This window comes from Notamacropus eugenii, chromosome 2 (assembly GCF_028372415.1).
Source record: "Notamacropus eugenii isolate mMacEug1 chromosome 2, mMacEug1.pri_v2, whole genome shotgun sequence".
In the NCBI taxonomy this organism is placed as follows: domain Eukaryota; kingdom Metazoa; phylum Chordata; class Mammalia; order Diprotodontia; family Macropodidae; genus Notamacropus; species Notamacropus eugenii.
Window position 1 is genome coordinate 107,794,195 of NC_092873.1, and position 20,621 is coordinate 107,814,815.

The following is a 20,621-nucleotide window of genomic DNA, read 5'->3' on the forward strand; positions in this document are numbered from 1 at the left end:
CTTGCCTCCCCACCCTGCCTCAGCAGTCACAATACACCCTGGCTCCTTTGTGCAGTCCTTTCCCTACATGAAGGAGGCAGGTGGTAAACCCCAAGCCCCAGGTCCCTTCTCCACTCGACCACACCCAGTCCCTCTAGGGTCTTCAGCCTCTGGGACACAGGAATAAAGAGGCTGTGGTCTCTGCTTCTTGTGGCATCCCATTTTCTAAAGGGTAAGGCTGTGGCCCAAGAGGTGGGTTATCTGGCTGGACAGGGGAGGGAGGGCTAAATCCTGGCATCTTTTCCTTCTTTTTCAGTGCCCCCTTCCCCCAATGAGCTCATGTCCTTAATGAGGTAGGGAGGGAGGAGGAACCTGGCCCTGAGAGAAGACCTAGAAACCCCAGAGGCTTAGGCAGGGCAGGAGTAAACAACACAGGAGCCAGGCACAGGGAACTTTGGAGATGACTGGTCTCACAGCAGTAATTAATCAATAAATCAGTAACATCTTAATTAAAATGAGAAATCAGCTGTCAAGTAGAATGCACCATGGAGGGGCCAAGCTCCATTTGAGAAAGAGAGACCTATAAATTACATCTTTGGATGCTAGGAGGCAGGTGGCCCTTTTAAATTTTGATGCTCAGTCATCAATCCAGATCCAGTTGCAGGGATCCTGGCCTCTAAGGGGGAGCCATACTAGCTGGCTCCGTTCTCCCTCATTAAGGCTCCAGAGAATGCCCAGTTTCCCAAGCATTTGGTGTCAAGTCTGAAAAAGGCTGCCAGGAGACAAGCAAAAGACGCCTAGACTGAGGGAAGAAGCCAGGGTATCATTTCACCACGGTCTGTCCTGTTGTGACCTGGGATGTCTTAGTGAGGACAGCTTCCAGGCTGTTTCTGAAGGAGGGACTCAGCGGACTGCCCTGAGGCAGAAATGCTTTTTAATCTCCTATCTGGTCTGAGCTTTTCCAGACTGCTAGGGACTCAAGACCCTTATAGTTTTAGTTCTGGAGACCAAGGGGGCTGGGCTCATCCTTGTTGTTTGCTCAGGTCTGATGCCATCTATAGACATGCATCAGTGGTGACAGAGGTCTCAGATCCCAGGCTCAGTCCCAAGTCCCAAACCTCACCCAGCCAGGCCTGAGGAACAAGCAGGAGTGATGGACACAGGTACTACTGAGACCCCTGAGCAGTCTGAGAGGGGAAGGAAAGAACTTTCCTCTTCCTAGTAACTTTTGGTAGCTGTCTGTCCCCTAACAAAGTGCTTTTTACTAGGCAGCCATAGCTTCAGCACTGAGTTCCTGCGAACCATGGCTGAGGATTAGGCTGCACAGATTCATCCTCCCTTGGTTGTGGGGGGTGGGAGGTGGGTCCTCTCAAGGTCACTGTTCAAGTTCTCCCCACAAGGGGGAAGTGGGCACCAATGAAGGACCAAGAGATAGTTATGTCATGGCTTTTCTTATGCTCCTGATTCTGTCTTTGTCTCTGGTTTCTTAGTCATTAGGCACTGGGGCCTCTGGCTCCTGTCCTACTGAGCTGCTCTGCTTTTCTTCACTCCAAAAGTCCTGGGTTAGAGCTGGCTGAGAGCAAAGGATCGGGCAATGTTCAGCACGGCCTCCACGTCACCAGTGTTCCCTGCTCCCTGGGCCACGACTCGGGAGCCCCAGGCCTTGCCTCCCATGTGGCTACATACCACCGATGCCCAGGTTTCAGCAGTGAAGGTGGGCATTGCATCCTAGGGAAAAAGCAGACAGGAACTGACCTTACTACTCCCCTCCCCACCAGCAGACAGCACTCTGGGAGTCTTGGACACCTGAACCTACTGGTAGTAGCTGCTATTTGTAGTTGGTAGGAAAATCACATTAGAAGCCAGGGAGAAAGCTCTTGGGGATGAGACAGGCAGGGCATGTGGGGGAGGGAAGACAAGGGAAGCTCTACTTAGCCCAGTGGATGGGTGATTTACGATGGTTTGCAAGGCTGAGAGCTTCAGGGACCAGAGGCTCTGTCCCTGCTAAGTTATGTAGCCACAGTGCTTCAAATCATAAAGTGGAAGAGAACATGAGAATACTTGTTCTATACTGGGACAGGTGACTGAAGAATACCCTTTCCCTTGAGCAGGCACTGTTTTTAATAACAGGAGAAATTCTGTACCCTGGTATATGTGTGAATCCCTTTCCTGGAGAAGAGAATGAATGAAGCACATGCCAGAAGATGGGGGGGCGGGGGCATGGTGGTGATGTTCACTTTAACCATTCAACCAAGTGGGGAGAGATGGGAGGAAGGATGGTGCCACACCTTTCTCCCTGTCCACTCACCTGAGCCACCTGACAGGCACACAGGACCTTCCCTGGGGCCTGCGGACTGAGCAGTAACACGGAAGTGCCAGGGACTTGCTCACACAGCTGTTTCACCACCTTCACTAGCAGCTGGAAAGGGAGGGAGAGTCAGCCAGAGCCACTGTGGCCCCAGGCCTCCCCATGGCCCCTCCTTTATTTGTTACAGGCCTTTTCCCTAGTATCCTCTTGACTCCAGTAAAGCACAAAGCAGTCCCTCAATAAGATCCCCACTGTAACTCTCTCATCTCCCTGTCCCAGCTTCTTCCCTTTTGCTGAAACCCACCCACTTCCTCCATTTCCCTCCTTCCTTAGGAGACCCCCGTCCTGTGATTGCTCCCTACAACACACCGAGAGGGATTCAGCTGGGACTGTGTCAACAATGAAAGGCCCCACAGGGTTTCTCTCCAATAACTCCTGCGTTTTTGCTGTGGCCTGGAGAACAGAGAAGGGAGTGGGGAAAACAAAAAGAGAGAGTGTGTGAGAGAGAGAGAGAGAGAGAGAGAGAGAGAGAGAGAGAGAGAGTGTGTGAGTGTGTGAGTGTGTGTGTGTGTGTGTGTGTGTGTGTGTGTGTGTGTGTGTGTGTGTGTGTGTGTGTGTGTGTGTGTGTGTGTGTGTGTGTGTGTGTGTGTGGCAGGAGGAGGGGAAGGGCAGGTGGACAATCCCCACACATCCCTCCTTCCCTGAGTTTCCAACATGGGTACCTCAGCCCTCCTACCTGTGTCTTCCTTCAACCTGAGGGTGACTGAGAAGTGACACAAGGACTCGGAGAGGCTGAGCCCTCGTGTTCTGCCAAAGCCAGACCTTCCACTCAAGTCCTCGCCTGGCTGAAGCAAGCTGCCTTTTGAGAACCCTAAGCCCTGGCCTCTTTCTTCCTTTTGCCCTGGCTCCACATCCTTCTTCAGGAAGTTTTCCCTAATGACTTACTCTTCCTTCTGACCCAATTCTAGCTTTCCCATCTCCTGCCCTGTCTAACTGCTCTGGACTAATATGGGCCAGTTCTGGTAGCTGTGCCTGCTGGGTGGCTGTCACACTGCACGTTCCAAGCCCCCATGGCCCTGTACAGAGAGTTCCCTTACCAGTCCCATCTCCAGTTTTCGGACAGCAGTGTTGGCATGGCGCTGCAGTCTCTTCAGGACCATCTGCAGCTCTCGACGCTGCCACTGGGGCATCACAGCTGTGTCCACTGTCTGTGGCCAGAAAAGGCAACATCATACTTACATCCCCAGGCTTGTAGTGCTCCTGGGCAGAGGCAGGGCCCAGGCCCAAAGCACCCACTCCATCCCCTTCCCACACAGAATACAAAGCCTGGTCCTTCTGCTGGCCAACCTGTTAAGCTTCTTAGTATGAGACAGGGAGACCTGCAATGGGTTTGGGCTGGTACAAGAAAAAGGGTATAATACAGTGGGAAGAGCAGAGGGAAGGATGCGGTCCTCACATCACTGAGCCGTCCCACATCCTTTGACAAACGCTGAGCCTCCCCAACATCGTGGCTCCCCTGGTTCATTCGAGCTGCAACTGCTTCAACCTCGTGAGCCAGATTCTGGCCAATGTCACGGGCCTGGCAGATGGAAAAAGGGTCTATTAGTCACAGTGATTCCAAGGTTACCTCATACCTGGCTATGGCTCCCCCTGGACTGAAAATCTCCAGCGTGTGTGTGCTTTCTCCAGCCTGCCTCCTCCAGCTAAGGAGTCCTTCCCTCTCTTTCTTCCTGGGTGATCACTGACCTGCTGGGCCTGCTCCCCAGTGACAGCCACCAGTCGGATGATGCCTTTGGATAGCTGTCGTTCCCCCACAATAGTCAGGTCTCCTATGGCCCCAGTGCGCAGCAGGTGCCTGGGGCAAAGGAAAGGGGGATGGTAGAGGGACGGGCATTCCGGAGAAGAACCCAGAGCCTACAGCCCACATTGCAATGTGGGGAAGCATTGGTGAAAGGAACCACGTGGGAACACCATGACCAAGAGGAACCTAAGGCACAAGGGGCAATAGGACAGAGAGGGGATGACTTACGTGCCACAGCACAGTTCTACAGAGGTGTGCAGTGCAGCCTGGGAGGTGGGGGCCAGGGCACTGGCTACAGGTACCCCCACAGACACCACCCGAACAGGGTCAGGGTATATCTGTGGCAAGGGGAAGAGCAGGTACATTACAAACCCTCCCCTCAAAAAGGAGGCAGCATTTCTGAGCCTTCTACTAAACTCTTCCCTTTCTTCCTCTCCCTCTTACCTCATCAAGAGAGCGTAAGCCTGGAACTTGGGTGGCCAGCTCCAGAGCCACCTCCGCCATATACACAGGCTCATCCCTCTCCACAGCCTCTCGGACAGCTTCCTCCACTGCCTCAAGCTGCTTGGAGGTCAATGGGACCTGGAGAAATAAGGGGAAGAGAGAGTGTGAGCATTTATGGTAGGTGGCTCTATGACTGGTGGGGCTGATAATTCTCAAAACCAGTGAATCATATAAGAGAGCTCTTCATCAAAAGCTAAACTCTTTGTCATAAGGGGATCTAAAGAAATTAAGAACCAGATTTCTGTACTCGGAAGTTTAAAATCTACCAAGTGAGGGGGTTCTCCTCATAATCATCATCCTAGACAACAACTGTAACACTATGTGTCAACAATTACAATATGGTACACTTAGTATAAGCTGAGCAGGAGTGCCAAGGGGATGCTGGATAAAGGGATAGGCTAAGATATCTGGGGGTTACCCGCAGAAGCATTCCTGAAAGGGTGAGTTTCAAGCCAGACACAGAAAGAAGGGAAAGGCAGAGAGATGTTTAAAGTGCAGTAACCTCTGAAGTGGCAGAAATTATGTAGATGGAAAAGATAGATGCTCTTTCACCCTCACCTAATTAGGTCTGATGTGTCTCCCATGAAGAACTCATGGGATAAAAGACTGTCAGAGCTGGAGAGGATCTTAGAAACCATGTAGTCTACCAGTCTCGTTTTAGGGGAGAGGAAACAGAGGCCTAAAGGGGTAGACAGCCAAGGTCATATAACTAATCAGAGTTGAGAGAGTGGGGATAGAGTCAGGTCTTTTTAGGCACCAGATCTGTGTCTTCCCTATCACATGTAACACTGCTCCCATCATCATGCGATGCCTCCAACCCTCCCTACTCTTCCCATGTCATATAATTAGAGCAGGAAAAGACCCCAGAGGTCATCTAGTCCAACCCAGCCCTGACAAGGAATGCCCTCTCTGCTGGGAGACCTCCGGCCCTGGGGAGCCTACGACTTCCAGAGGCAGTAAGTTTTCTTTTCTTTTCTTTTTTTGAGATAACCGAGGTTAAGTGACTTGCCTAGGGTCACAAAGCTAGTAAGTGTCAGAGGTCAGATTTAAACTTAGGTGCTCCTGACTTCAGGGCTGGTGTTCTATACACGGAGCCACCCAGCCACCTCTGCACATTTTCTTTTGAACAGCTCTCACTGTCAGGAAGTTTGTTCTTGTATTGAGCCCAAGTCTGCTTCTCTGAAACTTCTACCAATTCCCTCCCTGTCCTCTGGAACCAAGGAGAACAGGTCTGTGCTCCCCCCACCCCCCACTCCTGTCCTTTGGAAAGTGGTTATCATGCCCATCCCTAAGGCTTTTCTCCTCCACACAAAACATCCCCAGGCTGTACTCTTTCAGATGTGTTCCAATCTGCTCCTGCTCCTCGGGTCTGACCTGCCAACTTTGCACTGCCCTGCCTGCCCATACTTGCACACACTCCCCAACCCTTCCCCAGCTTACTAGGGTGGCCACATCAAAGCGAAGTCTCTCAGGGCTGAGGTGGGAGCCGCACTGCTGTGTGTCTGGGCCCAGCTCCTGCCGCAGTGCCCAGCTCAGCAAATGGGTGGCCGTGTGTTTCTTCATGCAGCCCAGACGCCATTCCTATGACACAAGAATTCTCACACACACTTACCTGGAACACTGGGGTGTTGGTCCTGTGGAAAGGGAAGGTGAAGGGGAGGGGACAAGCAGGGATGTAGGTGAGGTGTGGCTTTCGTCAGAGGGGTCTAGGACATTCTCCTTCCCTTCTATTCCTAGTCCATTTGGAGAAGCCCTGAAAAGTGAGGTGGAGTCATAGGCTAGGATAGTAGGAGGGCCTTACCTCATCCACATACAGCTGTACCTGGTCCCCCACCTTCAAGGTTTCAGGGGCTATCACCTCATGCAGAATGAAGCCCCCATAAGACTGGGCCCCAATTACTGGGAACAGCACATCCTCAAAGAAAGGAAGAAAGACAAAAGTAATGCTCCTTTGCTTTCAGTATTCTCCGTGCCGCTGTCTCCCCTCTCACAGGTCTACTACCTACAGAGTAGCTCCCACCAAACTATCAGGCTGACCCCTCTGAGATTGAGGGAGATGAAAGAGACAGAGATCTAGTCATAAAGGTATAGGCAGAGGGATAACCAGCAGGTGCTGGGGGGTGAAGATCGCCATCCATTCAATAAATATTTAGTGAGGGCAAGGCACAGTGGGGGATCACAAAGAGGAATAAAACAGTTTCTGCTCTCCAAGAACCTAAGGTTGGTAGGAAGATAATCACAGAACCAAGCAGGATATGGTAAGTACCTTGAGGGAGGTGGAAAGTCAAGTTAAAGGAGCTCAGAGGGAGAGGTAAGTGTGACAAAGTATGTGTGTTGTGTGTTAGAAGTGGGGGGGGGGGGGGGCGGGAATCATTGGGGTAATAGAGTCTGACTCACTTGTTGCCCTTTGCGTATCAGGTAGCCTCGGTCAGAAGCCTGGCCCCCTTGCTCAGCATAGAAGCTGGTCTTGTCCAGAAGGAGGCCGCAACGTTGACCCCCACTAGCCGAGTCTATAGCCAGCCCATCCAGACTATACAACCGTATAATCTCAGCTTCACAGGCTCCAAATTCTGTAGGGGGGAAGGGAGGATTGGGTCAGTGCTAGGAGAAGGGAGGCAATCTAGGGCGGACATTGGGTTTGTGGGGAGTCTGCTGATTCATGAGGGGGTTGGACTAGATCACAGACTGGGTCTGTGAACTCTTTAAAACATATTTTGATAACTGTACTTTAGTAAAATTGGTTTCTTTTGTAATCCTATATATTTTATGTTTTTTAAAAAAACATTACTTTGAGAAGGGGGCCATGGGTTTCAGTAGACTGTTGGAGGGACCCATGATACAAAAAAGACAAGAACCTTTGGACTGGGTGGTCTCTGAGGATCCTTTCCATTTCAGGCCCTAAGAGCTCACCATCCCTTCCACTGTGCCAGGCAGGTGGACCGGCAATGAGTCCACAGCGACCTCTGGTGGCCCCCTGTGGACACTGAGTAGGATGGTGGTGATACTTTTTGTCAGGACAGCTCCCACACTGAAGTCAACTGTGAGTGGGTAGTAGGTAAAGGAAGAAACTGTGGCCCCAAGCTTCCGCTCCCTCACCCCTCTTCTCACATGTACTCTCACCATAACACCCATTAGGAAGCAGTGAGTAATTATACTTGGAGGAGTCATCTGTTGGGGGAACCCCTTGCTTCTGCAGGTGGCCCAGGGCGTGGACATCCAGGCGCACTTCCAATTTTTCCGCTGGCTTAGCCTGTTGGGCTTGGCTGCGACGCTGGTGAGGTAGGGGGGAGAGGACAATAAGGGATAGATGGTGCTCCTCCAGTGATAGGATGATCGAGGGACTCCTTGACCCGGGATACACCAAGTCTCAAAGCTGAAACTATCTCACAGTGCTTAGGACCATAGCCACCCCTCACCTCTACTTCCACAATGGGAAATGAACCTGTCATTCCCTCTCTTTGCAGAAGAGACATAGGTCTCTTCTGCACCCTGTATTCACTCTTATTTCTCTCTGTCTTTGGCTTGTGACTAGGGAGCACAGAGATGAGGTCTGTGTTTCCCAGAGTAGAGCTCCTAGACGGTGGGGACCAGGTTTCCTCCTTTGTCCTTCCATGGGGGTACTTAGGAGAGCTAGAAGGGACCCTCCTTCCCTGCAGGACCAAGAGAACATGTGAAGAAGGGACTTGGCTCCTGCCTGTCCACTTACCTGGGCCTCCTCCTGGGCCAGCTGCTGCAGACCTGCTGAGTCCAGCTGAACACTCTTCTCCTCCAGCATCAGCCCTACTAGATCCAGGGGCAGCCCAAGGTTCCCAGACAAGGACCAGGCTATTTCAGCTTAAAGGAAAAAGGGGCAGAGAACATCAATGACAGGAGAGGAGAAAGAGAAGGGAATGGATAACAGGAGGGAAGGAAGGTCTCTTCTAACAAAGTAGATTCTGTTTGGCTTCCAGGCCCTGGCATGGTGATCCCTCAACTTCACTTCAAAGCAAAGAGTCTAGGATGGAAGACCCCTAGTACATAAGGTCGATGCTGAATAGAAGCCCTATTTAGGGTACTCTGAGGTCTCTGCAATCCAGATCTTGGGGGGAAATTCTAGGTTAAGAACATAGAGCCAGAAGTAGGATAGTACCACCCTGGGAGGCAGGTAGGGGCTGGAGGGCGGTGAGGGGGTGGAAGGCAGACTCAGGGTGCAGGAAGAATGATATTGGCTGGTAGAACTATAGTAAAGGTCTTCCCATGGAAGGGTTTGGAGTGCTGGGTAAGTACTGAAGGGAGGGGAAAAATTGAGATGCAGGGCAGGGGTGGTAACAGGACCATGCCTTCTGAAACCATTCCCTACCCCTAACCTGCCATTATTCCCCAAGACATCTTGTTTACCTGGGAACAAGTCACACGGACCGAGCTGCTGCAGGGTTCGTTCGATGACACGGCGACCTCGTTCTAGGGAAGACAGGAAGGCACTTTCTTCCTCTGTGACTAAGCTGATAATCTTGGGGAGGTAGGGGGAGGAATGAGAAATCCAAATAGGTCAGTTTATCTGAGGAGGCTGTGACCCCCTTGCTATATAGCCCTTTAGATCAGATTCCTCCTTCCACATGACCCAAGCCCTTCACCTCCACCAGAATCCCCTACCTGGGCTGTGTTCTTCCGAAGCTCTGGGTAGGCGTCTCCCTGGAGGGGGATGAAGAAAGGTATAGACAGGAAGGAAGGACATACTGAGCTCTCTCTGGGGTCAGTGACATTCCATGCCACCTTCTTCTGTCAACTGACTCTTATTACCAATGTGACCTTGGGCAAATTACTTAACCTAGGGCTTCTGTTTCATCATCTATAAAATGGGAGGCCTTAAATGGCCTCTAAGGTTCTAGCTCTATCATCTTACAATCACAGTGCTTGCCTTCAAAGATATTACATTTTAGATGGGGGTCACATGATCTAGGTGACCACTCAGTCACCCCACCCCCCTCTCTCAGATGAATTTTCCAGTCCTTTCTGGGTTGTGAGGTAGACCTGAGGTAAGAAAAATGGTGGATCAGGCATGAATGAGGACAGAGCAGGGCAAGGAGACAGCAAGGGCACTGGGATTCCTGAGGGGCCAATAGGTGAGACTGGTGGGCTATGATCATGGCCAGGGATAAAGCTTAGGTTCTATTCCCAGAGGTAACTGTGATGGGGGTGAGGTGAGGAGGATGGGCTTGGAGAAACAAGTCCTTCCACACCCCCTGATCTGATCTAGAGTCTCTTCTACCCTTCAGAATTTATGTAATGTGGAACATTAGAGCTGGAGACACCTTAGAAACCATTAAGTCTGCCAATTTCATTTCAAAGACAAGGAAACTAAAGGCCCTAGAGGTGACTTGCCCAAGGTCACATAGCTAATTTCCAGCAGAGCTGGGACTAGAACAGAGGCTGCCCACCAGTTCTGTGTTCTTTCTTTCATAGTGAGCCAACAGAGAGTTTGAAATGACCCTAGAGATAACCTAGCCTGACCCACGCCCAAACAAGAAGACCCTCCACAACATTCTCAAGAAGTGATCATCCCAAAAGGTCAGGTGGCTCAGTGGATAGAGCATCACCCTGGAGCCAGGAAGACCTGAGTTCAAATTCTGATTCAGACACTTACTAGCTGTGTGACTCTGGGCAAGTCATTTAATTTCAGTCTGCCTCAATTTCCTCAACTGTAAAATGGGGATAATGACAACTTTTATCTCCCAGGGTTGTTGTGAGAATAAAATGAGACGAAATTTGTAAAATGCTTTGCAAATGCTAACTATCATTATTGTTCTCATTACTATTACTGTGAGTTATGAAAGCAGAGCTTTCCTAACAAGGATGAGGATCTCCCCTGAGTTTCCTGACCCTTGGATACTGGATCCTTGGTTCCAGAGTGAGCAGTTTTCACTGCTCTCAGCCCTAACGACAAGGAGATTGAGGGGTGAAGGGCCCTGAATGCCCAGAATTCAGGCATCCCCCAGATCTTCTCCCCAGGGGCCCTGCTCTCACCAGCATCTCCACAACGATGGGTACCAGGCTGCTCAGGAGGCCTGGAGGTGCCTGCAGCACCTCTGAGGAGAAACGCACGGCTCGGCGAAGGATCTGGCGGAGAACCAGTCTGAAAGCAGAGGACATGGATCCAGAAACAGAAATAGCCCCTCTCCCCATCAGCAGCCTTGTATACTGGACGTTCAAGGGAGACCAGGCCTTCACTGTGACAACTCTTGAGGCCTCTGTTCTACCCCTCCTGTAACCCTGTAGCCCCAGGTGGGCCTTCCAGACTTACGAGGCTCCAGACATGCCGGGGTAAACACCATCAGCCATACAGATGCTCAGGGCACGGATGTGGTCTGCCACCACACGATACGCCATATCTGTGCGTCCCTCATCTGCCATCCCAACGCGGCCCCGGTATGGTGGTGCCCTGCAGCCCTGAGGGTAATGAGGGCAGACACACTGGATTAACCTCTCATAGGCCATACCCTTGGCCTTATTGCCCCAGGCAAGAGGAACTTTGGGCACATTTAACATCTGACTTTGTGAATTAATGTGTATGTTGAAGGGTGACGGTAGGTAAATAAGAATAAGGAGAGTAAGGAGAAGGATGGAAAGAGGCATGAGCTTTCATAAGCTGTATCTATGTTGCCATACTTAAAGATGACCACATTGCATGGTCTGGGCTAAGATGTGGAAAATCAGGGTCTCTGTCAATCAACAAATATTTACCAAGCGCCTACTGGATTACAAAGATGTCATAGGACTTGCGTTCATATCCTGCCTCTGATTTTTATTGCCTGTGTGACCTTGGGTAAGTCATTTAACTTCGTTGGACCTCAGTTTCCTCATCTGTAAAAATGGGAAGGGGTTGGCCTCAAGGGCCTTTGAGGTCCTTTCTAGTTTCAGTTCCTAAGTATAAGATATTTTCTGCCTTCATGGAGTTTACAGTTTAGACAGTGGTCACAGAATGTGATAGGCTTTAGAACTGGAAAGAACTTGAGAGATCAACTAGTCCAACCTGCTCATTTTATAAAAGTAGAAACTGAGGCCTAGAGAAGATAAAAGACTTGCCTGGGTGGCGAGGAGCCAAGCTGAGATTCAAACCCAGGTCCTCTGACTTTCAATCCCATGCTCTTTCCTTTACCACATGCATAAGATGGAGATCATCCAGTCCAAATTCCTCATTTTACAGGTGAGGAAACTGAAGCCTTGCCTGAGGTCACACAGCTAGTAAGGAGAAGAACTGGGATCTGACCCTTGGGGATAAGACATCTCATTTAGCCATGAAAGGCTAAATAACGGCACTGAGCGGGAAATGCACTACAAATGTCAGATCCTTACCAGTTCTACACCTGAGGAGTGCCCAGAAGAGGGATGTGGGTAGAGTGGGTTTAGTAGGGAAAAGCTGGGTTTGGGGACTTCTTAGAGGATGATGGGGAAAGGTACCTGGTGTATAGCTGTAAGCAGTGGGGAGAAGAGATCTGTGTCATAGGTAGAATGTTTGTTCTGCAACACGGCCACCAGCCTTTCCAGGCCCATGCCAGTGTCCACGTGCCGCTGGGGCAGAGGTTGTAGTCTTCCATCTGCCTCCCTGATGAGAACAGCTTAGTTACCAAGGTACTGATGAACATCAATGATTCCCTCAGAGTGTGATTCCATCTCAGAGTTCAAAGAATGAGGTAGAATTACTAGAGAAAGGATAGAGCAATGGCAGCAGTGGAAGGGACCTGAATAGCCCCCCTCCAGGTCTATGCACCAGTAGTCATGGCCACCAACCATTACCAACCACCAACAGAGGGGGTCACCTCCTTGCTCCAGTTCTGCTCCTCCTGTCAGGATTCAGGCACACCTCAGGGTCACCCTGTTTCCACATACCTTTCACCCTTAGACTCATGCAACTTTAGAGCCAGACGGGATCTTAGAGATCACATGATGTAATGATTTCAAAACTGCTTACCATAAGCTGTGAATAAGGGCTTAGTGAGAAAACGTGAATGCTGACAGAAGTCTTCTTTTGGAATATTAAGCACAGAGTTACATGTATTGAAAATACTTGAAAGGTAAACTTCCAAGTATTTTATAAATTGTGTAGCAATTGTAAATGGAAGTTCTCTTTCTGTTAGATGTTATTGGTATTATACAGCTGTGCTGATGATTTCTGTGGATTTTATATTCTGCAAGTTTGAAAAAATTATTATTTCAATTAATCTTTTAGTTGACTCTTTAGCATTCTTTAAGTACATCATTATTTCATTTGCTAAAGGGAATATTTCTTCTTTACTTATGCTTATTCCCCAGTTTCTTTTTCTTGTTTTATTGCTAGAGCCAGTATTTCTAGTTACTATGCCAAATAGAAGTGGTAACAATAGATATCTTTGGCATCTGAATTTATTGGAAAGGATTCTAATTTATCTTTGTGACAAATAATAATAGCTTTTGGTTTTAGATATAGACTATCTGTCATTTTAAGGAAAGGTACATTTATTCCTGTATTTCCTAGTATTTTGTTAAAAAAACCTTTTTTCTGAATCGGTTGATACAATCATATATTTTTTTGTTGATTTTATTAACACGGTTAATTTTAAATTTATAGCTTTCCTAATATTAAACCAGACCCAGAAGAACAATTCGCATTATCATATCAATATTATAAAAACGAACATTTTCAAGGACTTTTACAAACTGATGAAGAATGAAATAAGACAACAACATTGCTAAAACAAACCACTCTGAGAACTTGCCCTGAGGATTATGATCAATACAGTGACTGTTCAGGATTCCAGAAGACTGATGATGTGACAGCTCTCTTTATGGAGTTTTAGTATTTAGGCTGAGGAATGATACATATATATGTTTTCATTCCTCCCACTACCCCAACAGGGTAGGGGTAGAAGATCAGAGGCAGAAAAAATTAATTAAAAAAATTAAAGAGAGATGGGGAGGAATGTTACAGATATAAGCTGCTGCAGGCACTTTCAGGTGAGGTTGCTATATCATTACTTTTATTTAATCATTACAGTTTGTTACAAGAGATCCCTTCTGAAGTGGGAGTGATCTCTATATGTCTATAATGAATTACACACCAAACTTTTTTTAAAAAGAAAAAAGAAGATACTCCATTTGGCAACATTTTGGTATGAAACTGGGCTTAATTTCCACTAAAATTTATCATATTTTCCCCTTCATCCTGCTGTTGGTGGGAACCTTTAAGAACGCTGGACTCCCAAAATAACAATCATAGTGTCCATCAATCTATTTCATGCCCAAAGCTTAGGAAACCCTGATCCAGCCTAGTATCTTGGCCATATTCATAGAGTTAATCAATGGGAGCAGAACCCAGGTTTCCTGATGCTCTGGTCAGCACAATTTCATGATACTATGTTGCCCTGTTACCTGTTGTACTGCATGAAGACCAGATTCCAGAGTTCTACCAGCTGGGGGGGCCCCATTCCTCCTGACAGATCATAGTGAATTTCAGTACAGGGTCCACAAGGTCCTGTTTCCCCCATCTCCCAGAAGTTCTCCAGTGGCCCAAAGGGAAGCACCTGGGTAGAAGGTACCCTAGGTTAAGTGGGGGGAAAAAGAAGGTGAGTGTTGGTAGTGTTAAGTAACCTATAGGAAAATCTAGAGGATGCCTGCTCCATCCTGCTTTCTTAATCTATAAAGAGCTTGAACTGCAGCCTGCCAGCTTCACCTCTGGGTCCTCTGGGATGGTCTAGGACAAGATCTGGGGCAAGGCATTTGTGGACTCTAGGTCAATTCTGAAAATGATTCCTCCAATGTTATTGCCCTTTGGGGGTCTGATGATAACACATGCAACCTGACTCACCACAATATAAACATCTGAGTGTCACAGAGAACCAAATTTTCTGGTGTTATAAACGTGGCTATTTACACAGAGTAATATTTTAAAATGTCCTTCATTCCTAACACCTTCCCAGTGTGTACCATGTCCTACAAAAATGCTTATCTTGCTTATTCTTAACTTTGGCTGTGGTTGAGTACTGGAGATCTTTATTCCTCCTCTTTCTCTTTTTCTCCCCAGAGAACCAAAAATACAGAATGCAAATTGGCAGCTTTCCAAAGACTCAACTTCCTATTTTTGGAACCCTTAAATGCCATGCTTACCCCAAGCTGAGCCAGATGTCTCTGCTCTCGTAGTCTGGGGCTAGCCCCTCAGGAGGGTTACCATTAAAGTAGGTAACCCACAGCCTGTCCTGGGGAATCCCGTAGACTTGGGTCAGCAGCTCCCAGGCCATGCTGCAGGCCTCTTCCTAGGTAAGGAATGATGGCATTAAGGGGAGATACCATTGTCCTTCTGTAATCCCACTATATAACTCAGTTCTTTCTTTGTACTGCATTCACTGGAATTCTATTTCTTCTCTTCCTGAACTCACCATATATATTCTTATTTCTAAACTTTGCCTTAAGATATCCTCTCCTCCTGAGATGTCCTGCCTCCTGCTTTTGGCTTCCATAAGTCTTAGACTTTCTTCAAAACCCAGTCTCCCTTCCTCGGTGAGATTTTTTTCTTGGACATCCTAGCCCTCAGAGAGCTCCTTACCTCTCTGAACTTATATAGCACTGTGAGTCTGCACTCTTTATTCAATAGATATTTGTCAAATATCTCCTACGTGCTGAGTGTTGTGCCAACCTTCATGAAACTCCTAAGCCAGTAAAGGAGATAAGGTACTTATTCAAATATGTACAACACAAGCTCATCTTGTGTTTTCCTTTGTACCTGGTTCAGGGGTCTACACAAGGATAGCATGAAGGACAGAGAAGGAACAGAGATCCACTGACTAATGACACCCTTCTCTGCTATGTCTTGATTCTTTCCTGACTGCAATGTCCTCTGCTGACTCACCTTAAAGTATTCACCTCCAAATGCCCAGTTGCCAAGCATCTCAAAGAACGTGTGGTGGGAAAGGTCCCGACCTACATCCTCCAAGTCATTATGCCGCCCTCCTGTACGGACACACTTCTGGCTGTTGGCCACTCGCCGAAACCGTGCCAACTCACTTCGAGGGTCCACTGTGCCCAAGAAGATTGGTTTGAACTGGGATCAGAGTACATGGTAGTGGATTCCACAATTAGTAACTCACACTTTATGATATAAACATCGTCTTTTCTTTTTCCCCCACTCAACAATATTTTATTTTTTCCAATTACATGTAAAGAAAGCATTTAACATTCATTTGACATTGTTCTTGACTTATCATTCTTCCTTACCACTTATATCCAGTCAGTGGCCAAATCTTACAGACCCTTTAGTACCTCTCATCTAGATTACTGCAACAGTTTCCTAATTGGTCTCCCTGCCTCAGGCCTCTCCCCATTCCAGTTCATCCCATATCCTGCTGTCAGAGTGATTTTTCTTAAGCACAGGTCTGACCACCTACACCTACACTACCCTACAACATCAACTCTTATAAGATTTTGAGTTCCAATTTTTTTCTCCCTTCCTCACCTCCCCCCTCCCCAAGATGGCAAGCAGTCTGATACAAGCTATACATGTACAATCATATTAAACATATTTCCACATTACTCATGTTGTGAAAGATGAATCAGAACAAAAGGGAAAAACTATGAGAAAGAAAAAACAAAACAAAAAGAGAAAATAGTATGCTTAACTTAATGTAATCAAAATCAACCATTTTGCATTTCATAACGTTCTCTATTTCTTGTTTGGTCATAAATTCTTCCCTTCCACATAGAACTGACAGGTAATCTATTCCTTGCTCTCCTAATTTATTTACGTTATTTATATCTAAATCAACACAATCTTTTCTGATCCTCACAACAAACAACAACCTGGGGAGACAGATAGTGCAAGTACTATACCTATGTTTCCACTCAGGACACTAAGGCCCACACAGATTAAATGACTTGCCCCAAAGGTGGACGTGTATCAGTTAATTGGCTGAGTCAGGACTTAAACTGAAGACTCTGATCCTAGTCCAGCATGTGTCCCATTATGTCATGCTCCCACATCACTAGTCAAGTGTAGGAAAGGTAGAACTTGGGCTCAGAATGACTAAGACGGATTCTTATTGGGTGGAGGAAAGATACTGAGCAATCTGAGAGCTGGCTGTGGCCTCTTCTGTAGGCTCTAAAATGAGGACGACTAGCCCTCGGATCTCCAAGGTTCTTCCAGTCCTAACATTCTGATAAAACTACAGAATCAATGAACTGATCAACATGCATTTGTTGAGTACCTACCGTCTGTTAGGCACTGTGAATGAAAGAAAGAATGAAAGAAAAATCTTGAGAAATGAAATAATCCCTACTCACAAGAAACTTAAACTATACATACATTCTACATAACTCAGAAGGTGGTGCTTGAGCTACGTCTCAAAGAAAGAGAGGGTTCTTTGAGGGGACAGTGAGAAGGGGGTGCATTCTAGGCCCAGAGGATATCAGGATGGAGTACCATGTGTGAGGAATAAAGACAAGGCCAGTTTGACTCAGAGTGTGGAAGGGGAAGTAATATACAGTGAAGCTGGAAAAATAAGGGAGGGCCAGACTGTGAAGGGTTTTAAACGCTAAAGGGAAGAGTTTATATTTTATCTTAGAGGTGACAGGGAACCACCAGAGTTGACATTGTAGGGTAGTGTAGGTGTAGATGGTCAGACCTGTGCTTAAGAAAAATCACTCTGACAGCAGGATATGGGATGAACTGGAATGGGGAGAGGCCTGAGGCAGGGAGACCAATTAGGCAACTGTTGCAGTAATCTAGATGAGAGGTACTAAAGGGTCTGTAAGATTTGGCCACTGACTGGATATAAGTGGTAAGGAAGAGTGATAAGTCAAGAACAAAATTACAAACCTTAGAAACTAGAAGGATGGTGTTATCTTTGGTAGATGTTTGGAGGAGGGGAGAGCTTAAGAGGAAAGAAAACGAGTTCTGTTTCAGACATGTTGAGTTTTAGACGTCTCTGGGTCATCCAGTTTTATCTATAAGTAATTAAAGATGCAGGACTGAAGCTCAGAAAAGACTGGAAATACAAACTGCTTGAGGGGAAGGAATCCTCTCCTTTATATGTGTATCCCCAGAGTCTATCAAAATGCCTGTCACTTAGTAGGTACTTAATAAAGACTAGATAATTGATTCTGTGATGAGAAGACCCAGGAAGAAGACTGTAGAGGAAAGTGTAACTTCTGTTTAGGTTTGGTTCTAAGATGAGCCACTGAGTAGGGCTGAGAGTGTTTACTTAACGTTTTTTTTTAAACAATAAATCTGCTGTGCCACTAGCTACTTTCAACAATAGTAGTAGTAGTAACAGAAATATATGTTGTTCAGTCATTTCTCAGTTATGTCTGACTCTGCGACTCCTTCTGGCAAAGGTCCTGGTGGGGTTTGCCATTTTCTTCTCCAGCTCATTTTACAGACGAAGAAACTGAGGCCAACAGGATCAAGTGACTTGCCTGGCTGCTAAGTGTCTGAAACCGGATTTGAACTTAGGAAGATGAGTCTTCCTTCCTGAAGCTCCATCCATCGTGCCACCTAGCTGCAGTAATATTATGATTACAGTAGTAGCAGTGGTGGTAGTAACAACAGCTACCATTTATGTAGCCCTTTGAAGTACTTTTACATGCTAACTCATTTGAAATCCACCATGATCCTGGGGGTTGGGGCTATGAGCCCCATTTTACAGATAAGGCTGGAGATGGAAGGAGACTTGTGCGCTGGCTGGCTCTGACCTGTCTTCTGACCTCAACTCCATCCCCAACACCATTTCTGCCCTATTGAAAGATGCTGAATGATGGAGGCTGGACTTCCCCACGTGTCTCCCCATTTTCCTGTTCTTCCCAATGTGGGTCATTTTAGATCCAGGAAACTGCCCACACATTTTCTCAGGGTCAAACTCCTAGAACCCAGATTGAAAGCATGGACCACAAACCTCTTTCTCCAAAACCTCACCCCATTGCGGCTAAGCCCCGCCCCCAATTTCATTAGGCCCCGCCTCCTGCTCGGCTCTTCTTCACTTTCTCATTCCTCGCCCAAGGCAGGCCCCACCCCCTAGGCTCCCATCCACTCAGCTTCCTCCGGCTCCTTTTCCAGGCCCCGCCCCCTACCCCCGAGGCCCCGCCCCCACCTGGTTCATTCCCGCATTGACGAAGAGCAGGCCGGGGTCGCTTCGGGGCCGTACGGAAGCAGAGGACACTAGCTGGTGGCCGTGACGGTCCCGGAAGAAATGAAGGAAGGCAGTTCTCACGGCCGAGGCCGAAGGCTGGGGAGGGCTTGAGGAGAGTTCACGGAGGCGGATCCGGGTCCGAGAGCAGGGGCCTTTCCATCCCGGCGGCCCCCGGAGGGCCTGCCGCAGACGCCCGGTCGCAGCCAACGCCGCCGCCATCTTTCTTTCTGGTAGTGGCTTCTAGGGGTCAGAGGTTAAGTTTACCGCGGGAAGGAGATTATGGCAAGGGAGCAGGGACAATTTTCTGCAGCGGCCCCTGCTGGGAGCGCCACCTTCTTAGCGCTTGGAAGCTTTTAGAAAGCCTTGGTAGAGGACCCAAGAACTTCGTGTGAGATAGCCGCGGAGCTGGAAAAGACTTTAGAGGTCATCTAGTCCAGACCCCCCATTTTACAGATGAGGAAACTGAGGCTCAGAGAGCTGGTGAATTGTCAAAGGTCACACAGGACAAAACCAAGATATTAATCAATAAAAATAGCGCAACCCCATTAAATAGTAACTTTTAAAATTTACTGTATTTGCTAGGACCTGGAATCAGTCCAAAACAAAGGTGGAATCTGAACTGGGACTCCCCAACTCCAAATCCAAGGCTTCGGCCAGCCTTGCTGAGCCACGGCCGCAGGCACATTCCTTGATATAGGTGAGCCTCAGTTTCCTTCTGTGTAAAATGGGCATTATAATATTTTTGCATTGCCTCTCCACGGTAGAAACGGGAATAAAACTGTAACCGTGAGATACAGAGCCAGAAGACTCTTTGAGGCACCTCATCCAGTTTATCTTTGCAGGGGAGTAAGCTGAGGCCAGCGTCCACAAGGAGTATTTAACAGGGCCAGCAGGCAAACCCAGACCTTTGAGCGCAAATCCTTTGTCAACATGTTCATTCAGAAACCATGTGTTAAGTGCCTGGTGTCTTGTAGAACCCTGTGCTAAGTTCTGGGGGGTGGGACCTGAGTCACAGAGGTAAAGCATATCTCCTCATCCCAGGGGAAGGCACTTTGTCAATTGTGAGGGGCTGGCAGACTACAGCCTGCCGACCAGCTCTGGCCCACTGCCTGTTTTGTACAGCCTTTGAACTAAGAAGAGTTTTTACATTTTTAAATAAGGCTCACATTAAAAATGTAAACATCATTCTTAGCTTGAGAGCCATATAAAAACCAGGTTGGATTTGGCCCAGAGTTCTAGTTTGCTGATCTCTGACAGTGGTATGTTACTTAATGATAACTTTTATTCTTGGGGTCTGGGGAGGCAAGGCACAGAAAGAGGGAAGGGGCTCTGGCATCACACCTTCATTCCCTCCATGGTCCCTCGATACTTTGTGGAGGAAGTCCCACACCTGAGGAGTCTCCGTGGTAGCCTGGGGGCAGGCCAGACTTTTTTTTTTTTTACTCAGCATCATTTCCTGCCTTTATTAATTGCCTAATCACATTTGGCCTCTATCCTCTCAGGGCCTTTTAATTTACCCACCAATTAGAGAGGATCCAGGTCAGCATAGCCTGGCGGTCCACTAATAAGTAGAGAGATGTCTCTCCACAGGCCTATTCATCTGGTAGATTTTTTTTTCCTTTTTGAACTTCAAAGGGGGAAGGGGACAGCAGAAGTTTGTGATATTAGCTGCCTTCCTCTCCCTTCACTTCCTTGATGAACAGATTGCTGAACCTCTCTGAACCTCAGTTTCTCCATCTGAAAATTGGAGTAACAGCATCTATTTAATAGGATTTCAAGCTGGAAGGGATCTTAGAGACAGCTTAACCTAATTCCTCCCATGTTACAGCTGAAGAAACCAAGGCTCAGGTTCAAAGACTTGTTCAGGCTTATAAAGGTAATGGTAGCTGAACCCAAAATT

General features: G+C 47.7%; 1 protein-coding gene and 1 long non-coding RNA gene across 3 annotated transcripts; one reads left to right on the plus strand and one right to left on the minus strand.

The window, feature by feature from the left end:
• Positions 1-428: 428 nt before the first annotated feature.
• AARS2 (alanyl-tRNA synthetase 2, mitochondrial) lies at positions 429-18,962 on the minus strand. Of its 2 annotated transcripts, XM_072642311.1 has the most exons (22): positions 18,683-18,962; positions 15,451-15,642; positions 14,712-14,857; positions 13,977-14,144; positions 12,030-12,174; positions 10,873-11,018; positions 10,596-10,704; positions 9,225-9,263; positions 8,970-9,081; positions 8,299-8,426; positions 7,713-7,863; positions 6,990-7,162; positions 6,394-6,507; positions 6,033-6,173; positions 4,533-4,670; positions 4,317-4,426; positions 4,034-4,142; positions 3,744-3,866; positions 3,385-3,495; positions 2,657-2,740; positions 2,288-2,398; positions 429-1,707 (listed from the first exon to the last, which is right to left on the minus strand). In XM_072642311.1, the coding sequence occupies exons 1-22, from the start codon at positions 18,938-18,940 to the stop codon at positions 1,543-1,545; spliced, it is 2,973 nt and encodes a 990-aa protein (XP_072498412.1). In that variant the 5' UTR covers positions 18,941-18,962; the 3' UTR covers positions 429-1,542. The 2 variants fall into 2 exon arrangements, with proteins under 2 accessions (XP_072498412.1, XP_072498413.1); XM_072642312.1 differs by lacking the exon at positions 2,657-2,740 and having other exon boundaries at positions 1,412-1,707.
• On the plus strand, positions 4,635-5,834 carry LOC140526251 (uncharacterized). Its single transcript, XR_011974295.1, has 3 exons — positions 4,635-4,709; positions 5,442-5,548; positions 5,723-5,834. It is a non-coding gene; the product is annotated as an uncharacterized lncRNA (long non-coding RNA).
• Positions 18,963-20,621: the final 1,659 nt, after the last annotated feature.